This window comes from Chiloscyllium plagiosum, unplaced genomic scaffold (genome assembly GCF_037043375.1).
Source record: "Chiloscyllium plagiosum isolate Xiang-an unplaced genomic scaffold, Cpla_swu_hap1 HiC_scaffold_2, whole genome shotgun sequence".
NCBI classification, from domain to species: domain Eukaryota; kingdom Metazoa; phylum Chordata; class Chondrichthyes; order Orectolobiformes; family Hemiscylliidae; genus Chiloscyllium; species Chiloscyllium plagiosum.
In genome coordinates, this window is record NW_028270140.1 from 1,012,587 (window position 1) to 1,029,819 (window position 17,233).

Below are 17,233 nucleotides of genomic sequence, written 5' to 3' on the forward strand. Positions count from 1 at the left end.
CTACTCTCAACCTTTTCTATACTCGAACTACAATTTTGGTTCCCATCCCCCTGCTGGATTAGTTTAAACTCACCCCAATAGCCTTAGCGAATTTCCCCCCCAGGATATTGGGACCCCTCTGGTTCAGATGAAGACCATCCTGCTTGTAGAGGTCCCACCTACCCCAGAACGAGCCCCAATTATCCAAGAATCCAAAACCCTCCCTCCTGCACCATCCCTGTAGCCACGTGTTCAACTTCTCTCTCTCCCTATTCCTTGCCTCAGTAGCACGTGGCACGGGCAACAAACCAGAGACAACAACTCTGTTTGACCCAGCTGTAAGCTTCCTTCCTAGCTCCCTGAATTTCTGCTTTAAATCCCCATCTGTCTTCCTACCTATGTCGTTGGTGCCTAAGTGGACCACGACTTGGGGCTGCTTCCCCTCCCCCTTAAGGAGCCCAAAAACACGATCAGAGACATCACGAACCCTGGCACCTGGGAGGCAACACACCAACCGTGAGTCTCTCTCGTCCCCACAGAACCTCCTATCTGTCCCCCTAACTATGGAGTTCCCAATGACTACTGCTCTGCTCCTTTCCCCCTTCCCTTCTGAGTAGAAGGGACAGACTCTGTGCCAGAGCCCTGTGCCCCATTGCTTTCCCCTGGTAAGTCGTTCCCCCCAACAGTATCCAAAATGGTATACTTATTGTTGAGGAGAATGGCCACAGGGGATCCCTGCACTGCCTGCCGGTTCCCTTTCCGTCCCCTGACTGTAACCCATTTGCCTTTTTCTTGTACCTGAGGAGTCACTACCTCCCTGTAACCCCTTTCAATAACCCCCTCTGCCTCCCGAATGATCCGAAGTTCATCCAGCTCCAGCTCCAGTCCCCTAACGTGGTTTTCGAGGAGCTGGAGTTGGGTGCACTTCCCGCAGATGTCGTCAGCAGGGACACTAGTGGTGACCCTTACCTTCCACATTCTGCAGGAGGAACATTCAACTACCCTCACCTCCATTCCCACTATTCTAAATTCCCAAAGAGACTGCTGAAAAAATAAGGAATAAAAAATAAATTCGTTACCTTACCAATCTGGCGCACAGAACCTTTTTGTTTGGTTAGAGGAGGAGGATGGGTGGGAGACACTACCCGAGTAGTGTTTCGGGTAACACAAACCACACAAATATATGACTTTCCAGAAGTCCTTCGCTCCTCCCTCGCACCTCTCGGCAAATGGAGGCCCGACTCCCGAGGTAAGTCCATTTTAATGCGGGAAAACTCACCCTTCCCAGCAGCCCTCGCTTCAACACTCCTTCTCTCCTTGCCGCTCTGGCAAAATGGATTCTTATTCAACATTATACAGGTCAGCCCATTTTGATGTCCTAACTCTACCCCTATCACAGGAACAATGAATATAAAGAACAATTGCCTACATTTATACTTGCATCTAGTGAACTGGTGGATTGCTTCCACACATTTGTGGAAAGTGGGCTGAAATATTTTACCTGCTCTTTGCACATTTGTTTCCACTAATATTCCACAAATTTCCAGTATATTTGGTCGGCATCTAACATAAAATGACCATTTGTTTCTCTGATACAAATGTTCAATATTGAATAGAGAAAACGAAACCATCGACATTTAGTCAGCTCTTCAGATTATAAACTAGAGTACACGGAAGAGTGACTTGGATCTGAACATTTACCCATGGTGTTTCACTCTGGATACCTCCTGAACCTATGCTTGTCTCCTTTGTTCTTTTCATACCTGTGATAATCCCTACAAGGCCCACAGGAATCACTAAATTATCTCCCTGTGGAGCTCACTGAATAAGTGTTCCCATGGTAACAGGCAATGGCCTGCCCCATTGGAACTGATCACCTGAGCCCCTCATAAAACAGACCCAGTGCACTGCCCATAATAGGCTTGGCTTATAAATATGTATTTGGCTACATGGATGGTTACTGGTGGTATTTAGTTTTTTTAAAAAATAAGGGTGATTGGTGGTGGAAACATCATTCAGTTTTGTGTGTGAAAGCAGCAGAGTAGGGGGCTGAGCCCAGGCTTCGGCCAGGCCTGTTGGCTTACTTTCTCTCTTTCTCTTCATTTTTCTGGGGATCCTTTTCTTCATTTTCTCTTCTTTTGGGTCTGGAGAGTGGTGGGTGAGGGAGGAGGCCTTTGGTGGTGGTGGCAACACCAGCTTCAGCCAGACACAGTTCTACTCCAGGCCAGGGTCTCCTGGTGTGTGAGGAGCAAGTTGGCCTAATTCCCACAGCCCGGACTCTCAGGCTGGGCTGAGGCACCGTCTTCAAGGCTGGGCCGGGGCACCCTGGAGGGGGAAGAGAAATGGCAGTCTCCCAGTGTGGTGGTCTTGACCCAGCACGGAGGTCTCTTTGCTCTGTGGAGGTCTTCTTCATCATTGACTTCCAGGTATTCCAGCAGCCTGGCAGGCAGTCTCAGCCCTGCATGACAGTGTTCTTTGGTAGAGGCTTCTGGCCAAGTGTTCCAGCAGCCGGTCATGGTGGTCCCATCCTGGCATGGTGGTCCCATCCTGGCATGGTGGTCTTGTCCTGGCATGGTGGTCTTGTCCTGCTCGGTATTCTATTGTTCCTTAATTGGTTTTCCCTAGGCCCAGGAGCCATTAACTGAACTGTGATGAACCTTGTCTTAATTTTATTTTTTGTTATTGTTATGTATGATTTCGGTCATTGATGTAGGCACAGTGGTGGGGTGACTTATAAAACCTTTCACTGGATTTTTCATTTAAAAATACACGTGACAATAAATTTCGATTCTATTCTAATTTAGATTCGATTCTGGGTATTAAATAAAACAGCAGACCCACAGAGACGGAGAACGCGGAATCCATCAATGCTCTCGATGTCTTGAGAGAGAGTTGGGCACTGTGGTGGACACAGTGACTTATTTCCCCTCTGACTCCATTTTGATTTAATCCCTTCCCAGTGTCCCTCCCCATTTCGCCCTGCCCCATCACTCGCGATGGTTCACTTTGCCCATAATGAGCTTTGCGTGGTAAATATCCAACTGGCTGCATGCATGTTTTTTTGGTGGTGGCTAATAGTTAAAAACAAAATAAAAGTCAGGGAGATTTGTTGGAAAGCCATTCAGTTGAGTGTGATAACACTTCCAGATATAATAACATAAAACAGACCCATAGGGCTCCTGTGCCACGGTGTTAGTGACCTTGCTTCTGAGCCAGGAGAGGCCCAGGTTCAAGCCCCATCAGCTCCTGACATGTACAGTAATACGTCTGAATTGGTGATAACAATAAAGCAGACCCCATTTTACTGGTAGTGGTTAATAGTGAAATGACATTGAGTTATTCCAATATCTTGGTAATTTCCCAATACATTCTGTTAAGTAGTGGTGCTTGATTTATAAATTCAAATTGATAATTGCTCTCAATTGTTCTGAGTTAACATTGCTTGAATCTTGGAACGATGTGGCACTATTTAAAATTATTTGCAGAAAATAGATTTAAAATGTAATGCCTGTAATTTATCTTTTAACTCCTACTTTGGTTCCAAAAGTAGAAACCCTTTCATCTTAAATTACACATAGCATTAAAATTCTAAGCTGGCTGATTTCTCTCGGTATTTAATCTTGCCAAATATCATAGGGTCAGCTCCAGAGAATGCAGTGCCCTTTACTTTGTAAGTAGACTATGCTGTGTGGGTTTACATTATCTCACAATTTTGTTTAGAATGAAAATTAGATCCTTAATCCAATTACATTAAAAATATTCACACTTCACTAGCTTCAGTGATGCAACTTTTCCATGATAGCCTTTTCTTCCCCTGAGGATTAGCTGACCTCAACAATAACTTGTAGCACAAGATCCAGAAATTTTGTCACAGCTGAATATTGCTGTTCTGTACACAAAAGTTGCCAAGACATGACAAATCCCTTTCTAGTTTCTTTGGCAAGTTAACAAATAGACAAGAGGTCATCCAAGACGCCTGTCTGTTCATTATGTCATCCAAGCAAACTTAAACTAAATAGCTACATTTTTTTTAGACTTGTAATGACTAATAATTACACAATGCAACCGAATGATACAATTCATACATTGTAATAACTGAATGATACAATTCATACATTGTAATAAAAACAAATTTGATTCTTGTTAAAGGCAATTAGCTGAAGAAACTCAACATACAGGCTGTGTCCTGAAGTTTCCATGAACAGTGATTTCTTCAATGTTTTGTATCAATACAGTTGCAACAGTTATATATTTGTCAGGTACAATTATGCCAAAGCCCAGAACATATTGAAATAATAAGCCAGAATCCTTATAAATATCTAGACAGACTAAAGATGCTCATTAGATTTGATTTAAAAAATCCATATGATTGGGAAATCAAAAAGATGGACTTCTGTACAGAGACTCGGTTCTGGATCCTATGTAGATATTTTCCACATGACAATCATTTTACAGTTGATACTTACACTAAACATCTTCCTTCCCTACCCTCTACATATAATTACAAACATACTTGTGTTTGAGAAAGTTTTGTATAATTCATGTTTTCAATTTTCTTCAACTAGAAGTCATACGAGGAAAGACTAGATCAAATGGGCTTGTATTCACTTGAATTTAGAAGAATGAATAGAATATTCTTCATTGTTGTTTGTATCCAGTACAGAAGTGCAGATGTACAGTGAAATATTTTACAATGGCTGCCTTTAATGGTGCCATCTTAGCTAGGTACAAATCTTGGATACAAAAGAGAATTAAATGGAAAGCAGTAGCATTACTTGCGGTGTTTAATAATGTTAGAATTGAGGTAGTTATAACATTGTGAAAAGGATTTTAATTACAGTCCAGTAAAGCACTCCAAACTGCAGCAGCGGCAGGCCCAAATCCAACAACTGCCCCGCATCGCTCCAGCCCAATCCTCACCAGCACTCAGCAGCAACAAGATCAGTCATGCTGTACTGGAATTCACTTCACCTTGTGCTGCGCCAGGATGCAGAATTCCCCATGTACTCCTCCAGGATTCAGAATTCCATATGTACTGCTCCAGGACTCAGGATTCCCCACGTACCACTCTGGGACTCGGACATACCACTCCAGAACCTGAGATTCCCCACGAGCAGCTCCGGGACTTGGCATTCCCTAAGTACCACCCCAGGACCCAGGATTTTCCACGTGTCGCTCCGTGACTCAGAATTCCTCACATACCACTCCAGGACTTGGAATTCCCCATGTACCGCTCCAGGACTTGGGATTTCCAACATATCGCTCTGGGATTCGGGATTCCCCATGTACCACTTCAGGACTCAGGATTCCCTACGCACCGCTCCGGAACTTGGGATTCCCCTTGTCCCACATCACTCCAGCCTCCAGTCTGCTCCTCACTGGTACTCAGCATCAACAAGGTAAATTGCATTGTATAGGGACTCGCTTCACCTCGTGCTGCACCAGGATCTCATTGGATCTCAGGGAGATCTCATAGAAACATATAAAGTCCTGTTGGGACTGGACAGGCTAGATGTGGAAAAGATGTTCCTGATGTTGGGGAAGCCTCGAACTGGGGGTCACAGTGTAAGAATAAGGGGTAAGCCATTCAGGCCTGAGATGAGAACGAATCTCTTCCCTCAGAGAGGAGTGAACCTGTAGAATTCTCTCCCACAGGAACCTGTTGGGGCCAGTTCATTAGATACATTCAAGGGGCATGGCCTTTGTGGCTAAAGCGATCAAGGGGTATGCAGAGAGGGTGGGAATGGAATATTGAGATTGTATGATTAGCCATGATCTTATTGTATGGTAGGCCACGCTCAAAGGGCCAAATGGCCTACTTCAGCTCCTATTTTCTATGTTTCTAGAAGATTAAAATTCTCTTACACTGGTTCAATGTCATTCCACACTCAGGCATGCTACACACCTTTCCCCCTCAGACTCCTCACATCAGTCCTTCATGCTCTACAAAGAAGTTACAAGTTTGGCTAAACTGGCCCAAGCTGGTGCTTTTGCTCAAAATGTTTTTTCCAACCTATCTGATGTGAACCATCCAAATTAGCTTTATATTTCTTTCTCTCTCATATACTTACTTGGCTTCACCTTAAACGAGTTACACCATTTGTCTCAATGACTCTATCTGATAGTAAATTCCATATTCTAAGCACTGTTTGAATAAAAGAAAAGTTTCTTCTGAATACGTTTGGGTTTATCACTTTATGAATCCTTGTCACTCAGTGTGCTTGTTTCCTACCTCGTAAAAGTATTTAAAGTGAAGACCATGGCTATCATTGATTGTTACTTACTTGTGACCCATCTCATGAGCAATTGTAAAGGCTAGATTCAGTCCATTGTCCTCTGCAAGAACACACTTCTTTCTTTCACTGCACATCCCACTAAGGTATGCTATACCTGCCAAAATAAAATACAAACAAGACAAATTGAAAACAGCAATATAGTAACTCTTACTTCTTAATAAATTTACTTCTTAATACTTCTTACCTATTTTTTGAGAGGTTTTATACAAGTTGCCCTCTGAGACATCATCATTGGTAAAGCTTTTGAATAGTAAAACATAATCAAATCAACAATTTTATTTTTATTTCTACATAGGTTATGGGCATCACTGGCTGATCCAGCGTTTATTGCCCATTCCTAGTTGCCCTTGGATCTGAGTGGCTTGCTCGGGCCATTTAAAGGGCAGTTAATAGTCAACCACACTGCTGGGGGTCTGAAGTTACATATAGACCAGACCAGGTAAAAATGGCAGTTTCCTTTCTGATCGGATGTGATAAACCAGGTGGATGTTTACAACAAGTGACAATAGTTACATGCTTACCATTAAGCTATCTTATAATTCCAAATTTCGACTGATTTCAAGTTTTACAATCTTTCTTGACTGGATTTACCATTCAGGCACAATATAAATCAGAAAATACAAGGGCTTGTAATGAAGATACAACAATAATCATGGTTGACTTTAATATTCATGTGGACTGGATTAAGCAAATTGACAAAGGTAGCCTCAAGAGAAAATTCCAAGTGCATTAGATATTATTTCTTGGAGCAAATGTGCTGGGGAACCAGCCAGGGAGCGGGATATTCTGGACTGGGTGTTGTGCAATGAGGTGGGATTAATTAATGATAGTAAAGAATTCTCTAAGAAGAGACATCATAGCAAGTTAGAAATTCAAATTCATTTGGAGGGTGAGAAACTGGAGTTTTACACTCGCTTTCTGGAGTTAAACAAATATAATTACTTAGGCATAAGGACAGATCTGACCCTAGTGGGCTGGGCAGAAAGACTGAAAGATAGGACACTTGATGTGTAGTGGATGAATAGTGGCAAATAATTAAGTAAATATTGAAGGGCTGGGGAGGGTTGGAAAAGCATCCATGGCTAGGGAAGAATGTTAAAGATAGCTTAAGGACAAAATCAAAGGCATACTATATTGGAAAGTTCAGTGTTAGGATGGCTAATTGGGAAACTTTCAAAGGATCAAAGTGTTACTAAAAAGCAGTAAAATGAGCAAATATTAGTTATGGAAGAAAACAATTGCAAATTGTGAAGACACTATGGCTTTAAGAGGTACATTTTGTCCTTTTCTTTTAAAGGTGGTTTGGAGAGAGAGGTACGGAGTTGTCTCCTCCAAGCCAATAACATAAAAAGCTTTTGAGGACTTGAGGTTCTTTTTAAAGTTGGAACAATAAAAGTTGCATGAGTGCGTGGAGTGTGGCTCCCCGCAGAACCAGGGTCTTTTTTAGTTTAGCTATCTTTAGCTGTGAGGGTTTTGAAGTTGACTGTGGAAGCTGCTATATCTTTCTCTCTGTTCTCTTCCTGCTGCCTGAATCACATGTGAGACAATCTGTTTGGAATATTACTGTACTGAGACAATTGCTGTTTAGAAGTTAAATAATATATTATTCTGTTAAGTTTTCCAATAGAGGTAAATTATTCCAATCCTTCTTTTGTTTGTTTTAACAGTGGTGTAAAAATAAAGTGTGTTTTGGTTAAAGCTGAGTAGTGTAACCAATCAAATTACATCTGGAACACAGCACCTTACACTTGTCTTGAAATAAGTTAAAAGCGAGGGTCTGAGCAATCTCCTTTGATATATTTGCAGGGGGTTAAAATATAAAAATTGGTGAGCAAAAGCTTCTATAAGACATATGAAAAGGGAAGAGAGTAGCAGTAGTGAATGCTTGTCCCATACAGGGGTAAAAGTGTGGAACACAGAAAGGGTGGGGACACTAATCAATACTTTGCTTCAATTTTCATGGTGGAGGGCATTAGTACCGTCTCCATAGTAACCAGTAATACAGAGGTTATAGAAAAGGAGGGACTTACAACCGTCATCACTAGGTAAAAGGTACTGAGCAAACTATTGGGATTGAAGACAGATAGATCCCCAAGGTCTGAGGCCTACATCTGAGGGTTTTCAAGGAAGTGCAACAGTGTCACTGGATGCAGTGGCTATAATAGTCCAAAATTCCCTAGATTCTGAAAAGTTTCCAGTGGTTCAGAAAAATGCAACACCCTTATTCAAAAATAGAGCGAAGCAGACAGCAGGAAACTATAGAACAGTTAGTTTAATATGCATTATTAGTAAATTGCTAAATTCTATTATTAATGAAGTGGCAAACAATAAATTTGGAAAGTCAAAACGCAATCCATTAAAGTTAGTATTGTGAAGGTTCTATGAAGGGTAAATCACATTTGACTAATTTGCTAGAGTTCTTCGAAGATGTAACAAGCAAAGTGGGTAATAGGGAGTTCTGTATAAGCAGTTTTTCTGGACTTCCACATGGCACTTAAAGTGCTGCACAAATGGTTAATATACAAAGTAAGATCACATGGGGTGAGCAGTAACATATTAGCTTGGATAAAGGACTCGCCAAACAACAGAAAGCAGAGAACTGGGATAAGTGGAACACTTTCTGGTTGGCAAGCTGTATCTCGTGGGGCATTATGGGGCTCAGTCCATACACCTCAACTATTTACAACCCATGTTAGTGACTTAGATGTGAGGATAGAAAGTATTAAAGTCAAATTTGCAGATGATATTAAAATAGATGGAAAAATAAGTTGCAATGAAAAAGTAAGGAAATTGCAAATGGATATGGAAAGTTTAGGTGAATTGGCCAAAATTTGGCTGATTGAGTTTAAAGTTAGTAAGTGTCAAGTTATTCATTTGTCAGAGAGTAAAATGGCAACTTATTAACAAATAGAAAGAAACTTCAAAATGTCTCAGTGCAGACGAATCAGGGTGTCCTTGTGCATGAGTCACAGAAAGCTAACACACAAGTTATAATGAGGGCAAACTAAATTATAGCATTATTGCTGAAGGAATAACAGGAACATAGGGAAGTGTCCTTGCAATTGTACAAGGCATTGGTGAGACTGTATCTGAGTACAGTGTATAGTTTTGGTGTCCTTGTTTGAGGAGAGATGCAACTCCATTGGAAGCAGTTCAGAGAGGGTTCACTAGATTAATTCCAGAGATGAAAGGCTTGCAAATGAGGAGAGATTAAGCAGTTTAGAACAGTTCAGGCCAGCATTTAGAAGGATAACAGGTAATCTAACTGAAGTACATATAATGTTAATGGAGATTGAAAAGTAGACATAGAGAGGATATTTCTCCTTGTAAGGCAATCTGGAATGAGAGGTCATAGTCTCAGGATAAGGGGCATCAGATTTAAAACAGCTGAGGAGGAATTACTTTGCTCATCATGTTGTGGAATTCACTCCGCCAGGCAGTGGTGGATGCCAAGCTATTTAATAACGTTAAGGAGGAAATAGACAAATTTTTAATTAGGAATGGGGGGTAAAGGATTATGGGAAGCAGGCAGGAAAGTGAAGTTGAGGCTGAGATGCAGCTCACATAGCGGAACAAGCTCGATGGGCTGAATTGCCTGCTCCAGTTATTATTTTTTATATTCTTACCAGAACATGAAGCTGGAATATTAGATTACCAACCGAGTGACATTACCATCATCTCCCTTTTAGAAACTAATTAGAGGGAAAACATGCAACACTGGAGTACTCAGGTCAAGATTAGAGTGGTGCTGGAAAAGCACAGCAGGTCAGGCAGCATTCGAGGAGCAGGAAAATCGACGTTTCAGGCAAAAGCCCTTCATCAGGAATGAGGCCTCATTCCTAATGAAGGGCTTTTGCCTGAAGTATCGATTTTCCTGCTCCTCGGATGCTGCCTGACCTGCTGTGCTTTTCCAGCACCACTCTAATCTTGACTCTAATCTCCAGCGTCTGCAGTACCCACTTCAGCCTGGAGTACTCAAGTATTGCGTTATTAATATTCTTAAATTATTTCATAAAAACTACTTAAAAGGATATTCCAGGGAGCAAAACTTCAACTGTTGAAGTTGAATCGACGTTTCGGACATGACCCCTTCTTCAGGAATGTATAGGATAGGAGCATCACTGACTGGACCATTTTAAGATTTTCAAAATTCCACATCTTATTAAATTAAAATACCAGCAGGAACCATGTTGGGATTTGAACCCATGCCCTTTTGGACCTCTACGTTACTGCTCCAGTGACATTACTATTAAGCCACCAACAGGTCCTACTCCTATGCTCTATGGAGAAACTGTTCACAGAGATGGCTTCATATTGGAATGGGTATTTTAGAATTTATGTACGAACTTTATGTGGCACACATACCTATTTTTCTTAAAAGCAAACTGCCTTGACCACGTATGACAAGTTTTCTCAGAGTATTCCATGAACCAAGCATTTATATTAACTTGGAAGTCGTCCCCTTTCAATTTACCAGTGTTTACATTTTTTAAAAACATAAAGCCGTGCTGCTGGTTATATTTTAAACAAGAGAAAGTTTAGTTTATAATACAACTAATAAGGTTGCTATGGGAAAAGTTGTAAAACTATTCACTAAAATACAAAGATATAAAGCAGGAAAGGATAAAATTACACACAAAATATGCCATAGGAGCACAAGTAGACTATTCAGCCCCTGACGCCTGCTCTATTATTCAATAACTTATGGCCAAGCTGTTTGTTTCAAATTTCACATTCCCATCTACCTTGATAACCTTCAATTCCACTGTCTAACAAGAATCTATCAATGATGAAGGGCTTATGCTCGAAACGTCGATTCTCCTGCTACTCAGATGCTGCCTGACTTGCTGTGCGTTCCCAGTATCACACTCTTCTGATCTCCAGCATCTGCAGTCCTCACTTTCTCCAAGAATCTATCAATCTCACCACAAAAATATTCATTCACTCCGACTCCATCACCTTCTGAGACAAAGAAATCATCCTATCTGGCTGCATCACAGCTTAAGACCATAAGACCATAAGACATAGGAGTGGAAGTAAGGCCATTCGGCCCATCGAGTCCACTCCGCCATTCAATCATAGCTTGGTATGGCAACTGCTCTGCCCAAGACTGTGAGAAATGACAGAGTTGTGACTGCAGCCCAGTCCATCATGAAACCAGCCTTTCTTCCATTGACTCTTGTCACAAAGTTACTCCCTTTTTTCTCTGAAAGCTGTTCCTTGGCTCAAGGAGACTCTGTCCTTGATTTTTTTCAGAGGACCAATAAACCAGGCTAGGCTCTGATCAGTCTGATTTGGTACAGAGATGAAAAGGATTTTGAGAGGCCTTTTGTTTATATGTAAACAGATGAGACTTCAGGCCAAAGTGGTCATGTTTTAGAAGTGACCTGTACAATGAAAGGGGAGTGGTCAGCTCTTGAGCTGAGCTGAGCAGTTTTAGTTCAGTCTTGAACTGGGAAGTTCAACAGGGAGCTGTGTGGAAACTCTCTCTCTTTTCTGCCCTTCAACTTTAACCTGTAAGCAAGTGTTCCATTTATGCTGGTTTGTGAAGGGAGTTTGCTTATTGGGACTGCTGTGTATATTCACAACAGCAGAATTAAGTCCAGTTGGATAGGTTGAGTTCTGTAGGGGTTTTTTATTCTGTTCTTTGGGTTTCATTGTGTAATTTTGTGAATACATTTTTGTCTGTTTTCAACTCTTGTAATCAACCTAGCTAGCTTACTTCAGGTAATGTTCACTGTACACTTACCAAACGAAATTGCAAAGTTATGGTCTGGAGTTACCTGCTTAAGAATGTTTTGAGTGGCCTGGCCTAGTCCATAACACTATCTACATTTCCCACTGCCTTGGGAAAGTAGCCAACATGATCAAAAACTGCTCCCACCCTGGTTATACGCTCTTCCGTCCTTGTCCATTGGGCAGAAGATACAAAACTCTGAAAACACCTACCAACAGATTTAAGAACAGCTTCTTCCCCACTGTTATGAATGGGCCTCTCATATTAAAGTTGATCTTTCTTTCACCTAGCCTGTAGCTGTAACACTATATTCTGCATTCTGTTCTGTTACACTGATGTGCTTATGCAAGGGACAATTTGACTAGTTAGCAGGCAAAACTATACTTTTCACTGTATCTTGGTACATGTGAAAATAATAAATCACACTAAAAGAGTTCCAAAGTCATACAACCTTCTCAGAAAAAGCACTCTCCTAGCTGCCTGAAAAGGGCAATGATTAGTTTTAAAAGAGTGCCCCAAGTTCTGGACTGAAGTGTCCCTTGCACATCAATCTTACCATTTAGGATCTTCTGCACTTCAATGAGGTCACCCCTCACTCTCTAAACTCCATTGAAAACTGGCCCACCCATACAACGCATCAATCTAGAAAACATTCTCTGAAATGCCTCCAATGCATTACATTCTTTCTTAAATAAGGAGACCAAAATTGCACACAGTATTTGAACTGTAGTCTAACCAATGCACTGTACAGCTGAAGTATGCCACCTTATATTTATGCTGAACTCTTCATGTATCAGGGATAGTATCCCACTGACCTACTTCATCATTTGCTGTATCTGCATACTAAATCTTTGTGACATTTAAAAGTGCTCAGCACCTTGGAATCCTTAGTTTAAGGAATACTCATTGTTCCTGACAAACTTCACATTTTCCCAATTATATTGTACTCAATCCAATGGATTTTTGCTCACTGAATTATCGGTGTCTGTCTATAACTATGTCTTCCTCACAACAAGCTTTCCTCCCTATCTTGTTGTGGTCTGTGAATTTAACTACCATGCCTGCTTACATTTAAGTCATTGAATAAATTGTAAAAAAACGCTTAGGCTCCAGAACAGATGCCTGTGGGATTCTACTGGTCACATCCTGCCAATCTTGTTTTTTGCCAAACCTCTATCCAAGCTAATATGCTACCTCTTAAACCATGACCTTTTACTTTCCACAATAACTTTTGATGTGGCACCTTATCAAATGCCTTCCGGAAATCCAAGAACAGTAATTCCGCGCACATTATACCTTCAAAGAACTCCAACAATTCAGTTAAACATGATTTCCCTCTGACCAAACTATGCTGCCTTTTCCCAATTACCTTGAGTTTTTCTAACTGTACAGTTTATAATCTCTTTAATAATAAATTCTAACATCTGCTCAGCACAGACATCAAGGAAATTGATCAACACCTGAACCATGCTGGGGGCCAATGTTCTTGTGAACTGCATAACACAGGACTAAGTAGAGAGGGTTTTAAACAAAATAGTGGAGCCAAGAGATAAGTAGACAAGGTGGAAATATGTGGGACATCAAAAAGTCGAGACAAGAGATAAACAGTAATCTGGGCAATGAGAGTCAGAATGGTAGGACAGGGTAGAGAAAAACTGAGAGAGACATCAGCCTGTCACCCCATCAGTTTGTTCAGTACCATTTGTAATTTAACTAAGTTCCTCTCTCCCTTCCAGCTTCTGTTTTGCAGCTATTGCTAGAACGGTTTTACAAAAAGCTCCACAGTGAAATCAGGAAAGGTTTAAAATACTAGTCTTCGCCCCAATCTCCTCCCTTTCAAACAGGATGCAAAATTCAAACATGTGTGTTTTCTGTTACCAGTAATGCTGAGGTTATGAATAAATTTGGTTATATTACACATTACCAAGTTCACTTCAACTTGCTCAATTCCAAAATATATTACTGTAAGAATCTCTCTCAAATGAATTCTATGAACTCCTTGAGCAAGCTATTCCTGCCAATCAGACTTTTCCACTTGTGTGCATCCATACTTTATCATGATAGATAAAGCATGCTCCTTTATCAGGTAGACACAGGATTTCTTCTTGTATAGGAGAAAGTGAGGACTGCAGATGCTGGAGATCAGAGCTGAAAATGTGTTGCTGGAAAAGCGCAGCAGGTCAGGCAGCATCCAGGGAACAGGAGAATCGACGTTTCGGGCATAAGCCCTTCTTCAGGAATGAGGAAAGTTTGTCCAGCAGGCTAAGATAAAAGGTAGGGAGGAGGGACTTGGGGGAGGGGCGTCGGAAATGTGATAGGTGGAAAGAGGTCAAGGTGAGGGTGATAGGTCAGACTGGGGTGGGGGTGGAGAGGTCAGGAAGAAGATTGCAGGTTAGGAAGGTGGTGCTGAATTCGATGGATTTGACTGAGACAAGGTGGGGGGAGGGGAAATGAGGAAACTGGTGAAATCCGAGTTCATCCCTTGTGGTTGGAGAGTTCCTAGGCGGAAGATGAGGCGCTCTTCCTCCAACCGTCGTGTTGTTGTGGTCTGGCGATGGAGGAGTCCAAAGACCTGCATATCCTTGGTGGAGTGGGAGGGGGAGTTGAAGTGTTGAGCCACAGGGTGGTTGGGTTGGTTGGTCCGGGTGTCCCAGAGGTGTTCTCTGAAACGCTCCACAAGTAGCCGGAGACAGACAATTGTTGATTTCATAAAGGTTAGGTCATGCCTGACAAATCTGCTAGAATTCTTTGAGGAAGTAATGAGCAAGTTAGATCAAGGGAGCTAATGAATGTTATCTACCTGGACTTCAAGAATGTCTTGGACAAGGTGCCACACAGGAGGCTGCTGAGTAAGATACGGGCCCACGGTGTCAGAGGCAAGGTGCTAGCATGGATAGAAGCCTGGCTGTCTGGAAGAAAGTGGACAGTGAAGATAAAAGTGTCCTTCCCAGGATGGCAGCCGATGACAAGTGGTATTCCACATGTCTCAGAGTTGGGACCACAATGTTTCACTTTATATATTAATGATCTAGATGAAGGAACTGAGGGCATTCTGGCTAAGTTTGCAGATGATACAAAGATAGGTAGAGGGGCAGGTAGCATTGAGGAGGCAGGGAGGCTGCAGAAGGATTTGGACAGGTTAGGAGAGTGGGCAAAGAAATGGCAGATGGAGTACAATGTGGGAAAGTGTGAGGTCATTGACTTTGGTAGGAAGAATAGAGGCATGGACTATTTTCTTAATGGGGAGAAAATTCAGAAGTCTGAAGTACAAAGAGACGTGGGCGTTCAAGTCCAGAATTATTTCAAGGTAAACTTGCAGCTTGAGTCAGGGGTTTGGAAGGCAAATGCAATGTTGACATTTATTTTGAGAGGATTTGAATATAAAAGCAGGGATGTACTTCTGAGTCTCTCTAAGGTTCTGTCAGACCACATTTGGAGTATTTGGTGAAGTTTTGGGCCTCATATCTCAGGAAGGATGTACTGGCCCTGGAGCATGTTCAGAGGAGGTTCACGAGAATGGTGCCAAGAATGAAAAGCTTAACATATGAGGAACACTTGAGGACGCTGGGTCTATACTCGATTAAGTTTAGAAGGATGAGGGGGATCTAATTGAAACATGCAGAATTCTGAATGGCCTGGACAGAGTGGATGTTGGGAAGGTATTTCCATTGGTAAGAGAGATTAGGACCCGAGGGCACAGCCTTGGAGTAAAGGGAAGACCTTTTCGAACACAGATAAGAAAAAACTTCTTCAGCCAGAGAGTGGTGGATCTACGGAATTCACTGCTACAGAAGGCTGTGGAGGCCAGGTCATTGTGTATACTTAAAGTAGAGATAGATAGGTTCTTGATTGTCAAGGAGATCAAGGGTTATGAAGAGAAAGAGCGAAAATGAGGTTGAGAAACATATCAGCCATGATTGAATGGCATAGCAGACTTAATGGGCTGAATGGCCTAATTTCTGTTCGTATGTCTTATGGTCTTAAGTCCCACCTTGATGTTGAGAGCATCTTGTCATATCTTCTACACAAGCAGCATGATGAGATTCTCACTATCCTGATTAAGTTCTCGACCAGTTATTTTGATATTCATTACTATAGTAACAGACCAACTCACCACCAGCTACAATCTTACCAATCTCACCAAGCAAACTTGGCATGAAACTGGAGAGGGTTTGCGGCAAGTTCAACTCGCCACTTTCTCCAAAAGTTTCCCTTGGACTTTAGGCACCAAAATCTCAGAACATGCTCCATGGTCACTGCTCACAACTACCCCATGATCGTGCATATTGGTATTTGACTCGAGCCAGCCTTTATGAAGCCTCGTGACAACCCTCCAATCCACTCACAGGACATTTCGGCACTTTAATGCTGCACCAGAAACTCTAATTGTAGCATTGCAGCAAGTATGCTCAGAGATACACCCCCAGCTCATGGACCAGGCTGTATCTCTAGCTGATCCTGGCCTTACACTGTCTTTGTGCACGTCACCATCTCAGTCAGTAATATCTGGCTCATATTAATACGGTTTTACCACTGTTTAACTCAGACATAAAGCCAGGAAGTTTGCCACAAATGTCAGCAGGGCTCAGTCCAGTAAAGGGGAATAAGCCTTTGTTCAAGGGATCCTGGTAGTAAGTCAAGGGTAGCCTCCGATCCCTTGGCCAATACACTCCAGGCTCTGCTAAAGTCAGTCAGAACCAGATCCTCAGCGAAGATTGGGAGGTGAATGGAGCTGAATGACAGGCAACACACCAGTCATCTTGATTATTTCAGCTCTATTTGAGCTATGGGAGAGATACATAACAAGGAAGATGAAAGTGGCTGGTACAGTTATTATTGTTGGTGCAGGGGGGAAAGTTTCTGAAGCAAGTGAGAGGGCGTGCAGGGGTTCGTGGTGTCACAATTGGAATGGGAGAGGGTGAATGAGGCAAGACTTTACAGACAATGGTGAGACAGTGGCAGAGCAAGTGCCACTTTGTGGGAGGTGGATTCAGTACCACAGGTATTGGAGAAAAGACACTGGCGGAACAGAGAAGGATATTGACTCCTGCCTACCGTGTTGGGCATTCCTTCAGATGCCTGAGATTGCTTTCCTTCAGACCAGATTGTCTTGGTCTGGTGTTGTGGCCTCCATTGCTGATCCCTGTCTAAGCACCAGGGTATCCAACTAGAACGTCCGTCCCCTGCCCACAAAATGGAACACCAAGTGCCTCATCTGCCA

The 17,233-nt window shown here is 42.1% G+C and overlaps 1 protein-coding gene across 3 annotated transcripts in view; it reads right to left on the minus strand.

Annotated features, from left to right (window-relative positions):
* Nucleotides 1–17,233, minus strand: part of LOC122563838 (A disintegrin and metalloproteinase with thrombospondin motifs 19-like) — a 567,067-nt gene that overhangs the window by 368,085 nt on the left and 181,749 nt on the right. For all 3 annotated transcript variants that reach the window (XM_087994240.1, XM_087994230.1, XM_087994226.1), the window contains exon 8: nt 6,264–6,369. In XM_087994240.1, coding sequence (XP_087850366.1) covers nt 6,264–6,369 — 106 coding nt within the window. The remainder of the gene's footprint in view (nt 1–6,263; nt 6,370–17,233) is intronic.